At 39.5% G+C, this 9,517-nt stretch overlaps 1 protein-coding gene across 5 annotated transcripts; it reads right to left on the bottom strand.

Annotated features, from left to right (window-relative positions):
- Nucleotides 1-334: 334 nt before the first annotated feature.
- TAC1 (tachykinin precursor 1) lies at nucleotides 335-8,795 on the bottom strand. 5 transcript variants are annotated; one of them, XM_025379911.1, is made up of 7 exons: nucleotides 8,509-8,795; nucleotides 7,969-8,100; nucleotides 6,892-6,988; nucleotides 6,428-6,472; nucleotides 5,876-5,899; nucleotides 4,356-4,409; nucleotides 335-927 (listed from the first exon to the last, which is right to left on the bottom strand). In XM_025379911.1, the coding sequence occupies exons 2-7, from the start codon at nucleotides 8,089-8,091 to the stop codon at nucleotides 881-883; spliced, it is 390 nt and encodes a 129-aa protein (XP_025235696.1). In that variant the 5' UTR covers nucleotides 8,092-8,100; nucleotides 8,509-8,795; the 3' UTR covers nucleotides 335-880. The 5 variants fall into 5 exon arrangements, with proteins under 5 accessions (XP_025235696.1, XP_025235698.1, XP_025235699.1 ...); XM_025379913.1 differs by lacking the exon at nucleotides 6,428-6,472 and having other exon boundaries at nucleotides 8,509-8,744; XM_025379914.1 differs by lacking the exon at nucleotides 4,356-4,409 and having other exon boundaries at nucleotides 8,509-8,744.
- Nucleotides 8,796-9,517: the final 722 nt, after the last annotated feature.

The following is a 9,517-nucleotide window of genomic DNA, read 5'->3' on the forward strand; positions in this document are numbered from 1 at the left end:
GGGCTCTGAGCAGGGCTGAAATGGTAGTGAGCTGATGTTTTACTCAATAAGAAAACAATCAGTGAAATATATCTTTGAAATAGATTATTATCCTATTTGTAAAAAGGAATCAAAAGCATATAAAACCAGAACTTAGCCTTTACTCTTTGGAATCCAAAATGCAGTTGTGTTCTTCATAAATGATCTCATGACAAATGATTTAGCAAAAAAAAAAAAAGTGCATGACAGAGAGAGAAACTGCATTTTAGACAAAATTGCTTTGAACATATTTCACCTATTAAAGGAAAGATTGCTAATTGGACACAAATGTTAATAAAAGAATGTGACAAAAATCTTCAAGATATTTTTTCTTTTATTTAAAATGTTAACTATCACAACACATCGTACAATGAAATGAAGACTTTAGAATTACATTAAAACTTTTAAAAACATCTCTATGTAGTCACAAAACATGAAACATGCTTCAGAGATACAAATATAGTGTAATACCAAAATCTCAGTACATTTTCACCATGGAAACAAATAGGAAAAGCACAAGACTGTCAGGAGTTTCCCGCTGTTTCCGCAGTAGCTGACACGACTGCTTCAAAGCAATGATTTTTTTCTTTAGGGACTGTATCATTGACAGGTTTTACAATTTCATTGAACACTGTGCTTTGTTGAGAAATAACCACTTATTTCTATTTTAAGGGAGTCATATTGGAATTAAAACATGTTTACAACACATATTAGCACAATATGAAAAATAAACACTTTTTGAAATTTCAACCCCAAACAACTGTTATTAAATAAATAATTATTCCTCATAGTGCATGTCTTATTTTACCTTTCCTTGCCCATTGACACAAATGAAGCTGAATAAATAACGTCAGGTAGTTTATTAACGTCTTCTTTCATAATTCTGCATTGCACTCCTTTCATAAGCCACTGAAAACAAAGAGGAGATAAAATGTTTTTTAAGTGAATTCACTGAGGGAGTTACACAACTAAAGTTCAGGGCATATAGTAATTTATTCTAAACTCCTAATGACATTTTCCCTTACAGAAGTATTTCTAAGAATGTAATTTGCATATCTTCCAATCCTGCCTCAGTCTCTATCCTGATGGGAAATGATCTGACCACAGAACTCAGTTTCTTTCATCATTTATCATATACTTCGTGCCCCCAAAGCATATTTCCACAATATATTGCAGTGTTGATTCTCAGCAGCTTTCTCAAGCAGTGGCAGATACCCACAGTGAATTATAGAAAGGACAATGCCTAAAATAACCATTTGTTCTTATAAATGGGTTTACAGGAATACAGACACACTCATTCATTTACATATTGTCTATGGCTGCTTTGGCCTAAAAGAACAGATTTGGGTAGTTGCAACAGAGACTACATGGCTCACAAAGCCTAAAATATTTCTAATCTGTTTCTTTTCAGGAAAAGTTTGCTGATCTCTGCTCAAGGGGCATCTAATTGTGTAGGGGTCTCTTCCTCCCTTGTGGATACCTCCCAGTGATGGATTGCTCTCAAGACTAAAAACAGCCCATTTACCGTAGGTAAGTCAGTTGAGCCATCTAAATACCATACTGTTTAACTTTTCACTAGCACCTTAATGGTCTGTGAAGGGTTAATTATTGCTTCCAAAGGTATTTAACATATAGCTAGCAAATAACTTAGATACATTGATTATCTGGACAAAAAAATGCCAAATTATATGTTATATTATATTATATATAATTTCAAAGGGATCTGTAACCACAAAGGGGTAAAAATCAGACTGTTGTGATAAGATATTTTGGGATATTTTTCATCATCTTAACTATAGACTTAGACATATGGTATAGTGAAACTACTATGTTTTTTGAAATTCAGTATGGCCTGTATAAAATACTGAATGTAAACAAAAACAGCGGAAAGATCTGTGAAGGATCTGTAGGAATAATAGGTGCTACTCTAAACAGTTTCCTCAGTGAGAAGGTTTGTTGACAGAGAAGGCAGGTAAAGGCACCAGTGTTATCACTTCCTGCTTTTAATACTGGTCTTAAACACCCAACTATCCTTTAAGTGCGGTCAACAGTAAGCTGCATATTTTATATCAATTAAGTATGCACTTGTGAGGCAGAACAGTCTGAGCCAACACTGGACAGGCTTAAGGGAAGGAAACAGTTTATTTCTCATTCTGGTTTGATTATATTAGGAACAGGATGAATAGCCCAAGTTCAGTCTCTGACAAGCTTTAGGTAACATGACTCTGTTCCTCAGAGAAATTAGATGAAAGCTAATGTAAACCAACTAAAGACAGACAGTGATTTAGCTGGAACATAATGTCCTCTTACATGGAAGCAGAGTTTCTTACCTGGTCTTTGAACCCTCTGAAGCCTGATATAAATTTTTGAGTGTATGAGTTGATGAGGTTTTCTCTGGGAAAGGGCATCTATCTAGATTTATCAGATTGTCAAAGGGGTCCCTGACCATGAGTGGGTAAAGATCAGATGGCTGTAGATTAAAGCTATGATAACCTTGCCTCAATGAGGTATATAAAAACATCCCTGATTGACTGTGGATCAGATCACATGTTTGCCCATTTTTCACCTATTTATATTTTCTTAACTAAAATGGAGGAACAAAGATTTAGTTATAAATTGATCCTGATTCATTACAGTGATTCTATGTATCACTACTTACAATCATGTTATTATTTTAAGTACATCTAATAGTATTTAATCTGTTCTAACTTGTACAATATCTACATTATTTGTAACGTTAAGCATGTTCTGAAACCTATATCAGTTCTGGAAATGGAAAGTTGATGACTAATATGATTATCAAGAAAACTACAGTTAAGTGAGGACTAGTATGTACTGATACAAATAAAAGCCATTGTGGTTTAAATGTATACTTCATTTCCAAAACTGGGAAGATAATACATATTAATAAAACAATTACAAGTTTTTCATTAAGGCACATTGATAATTTCTTACACTTCACTTACCCTTCGGCAGCCCAAAATGACTGGTGAGAAAATGCAAAGGTAGTGTCTAAATAGAAAATGGGGACCCAGTAAAAACACTGGGATAGCTTGTCCAGCGGACTTCAACACCAGGAACTACAAATTCCAAATTTATTAGAAATTATGTATCAAAAGGTCAATTATGAAGTGCTTAGAACTTTTCAATTATATGAATATATTCTCTGGCTTCTGCTGTAGCCCAGATTGCTTTAACTTTTCTTTTGCATCGTGGGTTTTAACTTTTGCCCCACAGAAAGTGGTTTTATTTGTTGTACCCATTTCACAATAAATAAAAAATCTCCATTAAAAAACACTAGGATAATTATTTTTCCTAAGATCCAGACAATTAAGAATTAAGCCAGCACATCTTATAGATTGTCTAGAAACTAGAAATATTATAAATGGGTAAGACAGCTGCTGATTACTTTCTAATTAATTACATATTTAGTATTTTAATTCTATTTTCACTGAAGGCAAAATAGAATTTGAATAGCTTTTCCAAGAAGCCCTGGAGGTAAGAGCTATAAGGTCTTAACAAAAAGTGATCTTCTATTAAAATGATATAGGGTTTATTTACCTTGAAATCAGTGTGATGAATGAGTTAACTAATAATGGTTTTCAGATATATATATATGGTATTTACAAAGAAGATGGAAACTGAAGAGAAGGAAACCTGCAGCCTTTATATCATATGAAAAAGTTGTTCAGAATTAAAATGAGAATTGTGGCATCCTTTCTCTCTAAGGAGTTTATAGCCAGAACCAATTTACAACACTCAAGGATATTTAATTGTGTTTCTTTTTGAAAGTACTGGAATAAACCATGTCACTCACATCCTCTCCAACATCCATCAGGATGTTTAGATTTTGAATTTCTACAACTTCAGAAAAGTGATTAATTTGTATAAAGAATTTGTTTTGTGAATTTATTTTTGTGTTGGAAGATCGCCAGATGTAATGTCTTTTAAAACTTTCAAATTACTTTGATAAGTGAAAATTAGCCTCATTCTTCCCTGCACTCCCCACTGCCCCTTAGTTCAGTAAGGTTAAACAAGGCTTATTTAACAGATTTATAGGAAAGAATATAGGACTAACCCAAAGATTCAGGTTGGGTAATGATTAAATGGGGCAGACACTGGTAAGAATGGTGATTGGAGAGAAATAGACAGATACTGTGGTAATATTAGCTTAACTACCCATAAATCCATTTGTGGTTACAACAATTAAATTTTTTCACCATAATACTCATTTTTGTATCTACTACTCCTTTTTAATATTTTAAAAACTATGTCTTAGGAAAATATAGAAATAGATTTGAGATACTGTCTATTTTCAGTCATGATTTCATACATACCAGAATTTAAAGCTCTTTTGCCCATTAGTCCAACAAAGGAATCTGTTTTATGCCCTGGAAAAATACATTTAGGGGTATTTTAATATGTATATCTTTGAGGAAACAAACTATTATAATTAGAACAAAGCAAGCTTCTGAATATATGTCTGTATAATAAATATCTTTTTACTTAAAGTTTTGGTGAGACTGAAGAAATAAAGATTCCTTAAAAGTTTTATAAATTACACTAACACAATACAATGAAAGTACTTTTCTCAATTCTATATTTAATATTAGCAAGCACTCTTTATTCATATTATATTTTATCTATTATGTAAGGTTCTAAAATATATTTTATATAAAATATTGTCATTTGAGCTAGCTTTGATTTTTTAGGAAGTCAATTTCACATTTGTGTGAGAGTGAAATATCCAAGCATATTTCCTTGTGTTATTAATAAGTTGTACTTCTCAGCAAGTAGACCTTAATTAAAATCAGATTCCTTGATGATTATAATCTTCTAAAAGGTCACTGTTTTTACTTTATTGGATATTAAAAGATACTCCTTTCAGAAAAGTGTATTAGTTTTGACATGAACAGAGTACATTTTTTATTACATAGAATTTTTATATATAATTCCCTTCAAAGTCAAATCCTTAGAAAGTAAATATGAATACTATTTATTTATTTTTCAAAGATGAACTCTTCGGAAAGGTTACTAGTTTAATGCCAGTGACAGAATTTCTCTTGGTTTTTATTTCAATGGTTGAGAATACAGCTGCTACATTAACGCGGCCTGCTCTGCCACCCAATGCACCAAATTCACGACAGGGTACGTGAGTGAACAATATGATGAAGATAGACCCTTGCCACTTCTTGTCAACTCTGGCTCCATTAACTGAGAAACAAATCTAATGACCTTCACGTACCATAATTTTGCCATCTTTGCTGCCCTAAGAAATATTTTACTGATCAAGTTTTCCCATTCAATTAGGGGATTAAAAAACTGCATCTCTACCCATCTTCATTTTTAGTGTGGATTCTCTACTCATATTCACTCACTCATTCCATTTAATTGGCTGCTGGATGACCCTAATAAATGACATCATTATTGGACCAAGCATACTAAAATGAGTTAGAAGATGCCTATAAATGCTTGTGGGGGTTTTGTGTTTGTTTGTTTGTTTGTTTACAGTGAAAGTAAGCTTAGGGGGTGGGTGAGTGGGAAGAAATGTGTATAGTAGATTTCTAATCCTAGGATTGAAATTCTTATCTAAAACTAACAATTTAAGGGACTTAAAAGACTTTTTTTTTCTTTTTTAATATAACGCACCTCTTTGCTAAGTACAATATGTCTAAACAACACAGGTTTAAACAACCATATTCTGGATGTAATACGAATCTCCCCCATTCTTATATTGTCTTCATTAAACATATTAAGCCTTAGGGTTATGACAGAAAACAAGGTAAGATAAATAAAGTGAAATTCAATATAATTTTACATTTAAATTTGATAAATGTCAAAACAATTTTGAACTTACTTTTGTGAGAGATCTGGCCATGTCCTAGAAGAAAGATAAAATTAGCAAATACATATACATTTGTTTTTAAAGATGCTACATTATATCTTTTATAAAATAATTTGATTATCAAAATATGTAACATTTTCTATCTATATATTATCCTGAGGAATAAGGCAGAACCATAAATGCTAAACAACTTATTAATAATAAAAACTAAATATTTAAACAAACAAATGGAATTTTTATTAAGTGCCTTCTATGGGATTCAAACCTAGGACTATGAGACTTTTGAGACCTCTTATTGACTATAAGACTGTAGTATTTCCCACCTTCAAGACTGGCCACCCATTGAGAGAGAGAGAGAAAGAGAGAGAGTGGCAGAGAGAGACAGAGAGAGACAGAGAGTGACAGCAAGGGAGTGACAGAGAGATCGACAGAGAGTATGCAAATCCATCTCTTTATTAAACAGGCATCATCTAGATCTTGTATATCAGCCCATAAAAGATTTTATTTCACTTTCCTACATGTGCTTTACACAATAGTAAAATAAAGATTTATAGGAATGTTTACCATAAAGAGCCTTTAACAGGGCCACTTGTTTTTCAATTGAGGAATCTGACAAGAGACGAATTGTCATTACATGTTCCACTGACGGTGCGATAAATTCAAGGAAACAATATTTCTATCCCAAGACAAATCTACTCTCACCTCAGGGAATGCTACAAAATCCTGTTCCACATGCACTTGGATCAACCGCAGTACTACCCCTGGAGGCCTGTGTCTTCCCTTTGTCAGTTTGGATCTTTAGTCAATGGAGCGCTTCACTCGAATACAGTGAGGCATGCGACCAGAATTTCCCTCCCCGTGCGGGCCCGTGCGCGCCTTAGTGCGGTGTGGGCCAATGTCGGGCCTGGGTTACACCCCTGTTGGAGTGGAAATCTCTATTCAGAGCGAGAGACCCTGGGGTACTCCGAGAAGGAGTGAGCAGACAGGGAGGGCTGCCCAAGACACCTAGGGACGGTCGCCCATCTCACCAGCATCCCGTTTGCCCATTAATCCAAAGAACTGCTGAGGCTTGGGTCTCCGGGCGATTCTCTGCAGAAGATGCTCAAAGGGCTCAGGCAGTTCCTCCTGGGGGACAAAAGCACGGACAAAGGGCGTGTAAGGCAACCGGAGCGAGGCACCCAGCAACCCGAGCCCTTCCCGCTGTACTCCGGCCCCGAGGCGGGGGGAGGCAGCCTTCCCCACGCTCGGGCTGAGCGGGGTACCTCCCGAGGCGCTCCCTCTCTGCGCCCCTCCTCGCCGAACCCGCGTCCGGTCCCCGCAAGCCTGCCAGGGCGAGTTAGCAGCTGGCTTGGCGTCTTCAAGCCTCGAGCGCTTTCCGTTCTTTCCTCCCAGCCCGGGGACCTTCCCTCATCTGCCGCGCCGCCACCTGACTTTGTCTTGTCTCGGTGTCGGCTTTGTAGACTCCTCACCACCCTAAATGCACACAGGTGTGTGTGATCTGGGGCTGGGGCTGCGGTGGGGAAGGGTGACAACGTTTTATAGACGACTTTCACCCTTTTCCCGAGGCGCGCTCCCCAGCGCCAGTAGCCTACGAGTTTCTAAAGGGAAACTTCAAGCTACATCCTCAGGTCCGCAAAACAAACGTGAAGGCAGGAAATTAACTTCCCTCCAGCCTCCGGCCCTCCAATCCCCCTGCAGCTCACGCGTGTGCCCGCTGCTGCCCGCGACCAAGGCGCCCTCTGCCCGTGCCCAGACGCTAGGGCAGTGCAGCTGGACCGGAGCCCCCGAAATCCCCGTTCCTGGGGGATGAAATCTTACAAGATTTATGATCTTGTGGGGATCTCGGGCTCATCCGGGAGGGCATCCCTGCTGCAGGGAGTTCCTGGGCTGGACGGTGCAGCCCTCGGGAAGAAACTTGAATAGTGGGCACAAAATCCCGTGAGGAACCCGGGAAATAGCGCCCCTTTCCATCCTCCCGCACGCATCCGCTGCCTCTCGTCGTGGTCGCGGTGCCTGCCACGTTAACTAGGGTGCTGCTGCGTGGGAAGGTGGCAGCTCCCGAGCCCAGGAAGAAGGGTGCGGGCCGTCCTGGGAAGGGGCCTCACCTTGATCTGGTCGCTGTCGGACCAGTCGGACCAGTAATTCAGATCGTCATTGGCTCCCATTTCTTCTGCAAACAGCTGAGTGGAGACAAGAAAAAAGACTGCCAAGGCCACGAGGATTTTCATGTTGAATTTCTGGGAAGGGGTAGTGGGAGAAGAGACCAAAGAGAGAAATAATATATCTATTAGGGGTGGTTATCCAAGAGTTAGCGCAACAGAATTTTCTGCCCCACAACGGATGAACTAAGATCAAAAATACAAGGACTAAAGTCTCACCTGCACCCGTTAGGCGAGAGAATCGCGTCCCAAAGATTCTCCAACCCTCTTCTCCCTGAATCCCAACTCCCTCAGCCCTCTAACCCACCAACCCACACCTTCAAACCAGGAAACTCTGCAGGTGGAAGACAAAGAGGGGCGTTGGCGTTTGGGAAGCCAGTCTCCCCACTGTCCCTCACCGCAGCGGCGCACCCAGCGCGGCCACCTCGGACAGATGCGGGGTGGAGTGACCCGGGCAGCCGCGGCCGGCACTGCGCGGGTACTTACTGCGACTGACAGTCCCGCGGGGTGCTGGGTTCCTCTGGTTCCTCCGAGTGCACGCTGGTCGCTCCGCACTCTCGGTGGCTGCGGGAAGGAGGAGGTCCGAGCGCGCTCTTTCGCCTGCTGAGTGCCTTGCGGTATTTATCCCAGCCTCCTCGAGCCTCCAAACCCACGTGACATTCTCCCCACGCGACTTTCTGCTCAATATTTAATTAGCCGCCTCCTCTCCTTTCGCTTGCGTGATTGAGAGTTTCCGAGACGGTAACTCGTCGATGCCCATAACATCTGGACCCAATTGGGTTCTAAATGACGCAATTTTAGGAAAATCGAGGTCTCGCCATCCAATCGGGAGCGGCCTGCTTCCGTCTGCAGATCTGACGCCCCCTCCCCTCTCCTTTGAAACTGGGTTTCATGACACCTGAGATTACTCATCAAATTTGAGCAAAGTGACTCATTCCTTGGACTTCGGTAACTTTTCCGTCCCTTGAGACGTCAGGATAAGTTGCACTTTTGAGGATGGCCAAATAACTGTAGGCATTCAGAGATTTCATCGGAAATCAGGCTAAGAAAGGAGGACTTCAGTTGAGGGGAGATGCAGGGAGGCATTCTTTTCCCCTCTATTTCTAGCTTAAGAGTATTTAAGTGTTTCTGAGACACAGCATCTTTCTATGACCAGAACATCCCTCTCCTAAATCAATGAGAATACTGGCATTTCCTTAGCATTACAAAAGGTTGTTTAGTCCCATAGTATTTTAGAAGATGGAAGCACATTCATTTTACATTTTGGAGAAAGGGGAATTTAAACATGACATTGTGTGTCAGACTTAGGATTTCTTTTGTTTCAAGCTGGGTAACTCCTATTCCTTGCCACATCCAGGAGCAGGGGTTGGAACAGGACTTTTTTTGCTTCTCTCCTACACTTTCTTGCTGAAGACTAGGAAACCAGCAACATAATGTATAGGATCCTCACCCTTGTCACTAAAGGGCTCTATAAATCATGTTTCTCCTTTCTATG

This window comes from Theropithecus gelada, chromosome 3, assembly GCF_003255815.1.
Source record: "Theropithecus gelada isolate Dixy chromosome 3, Tgel_1.0, whole genome shotgun sequence".
Taxonomy (NCBI): Eukaryota; Metazoa; Chordata; class Mammalia; order Primates; family Cercopithecidae; genus Theropithecus; species Theropithecus gelada.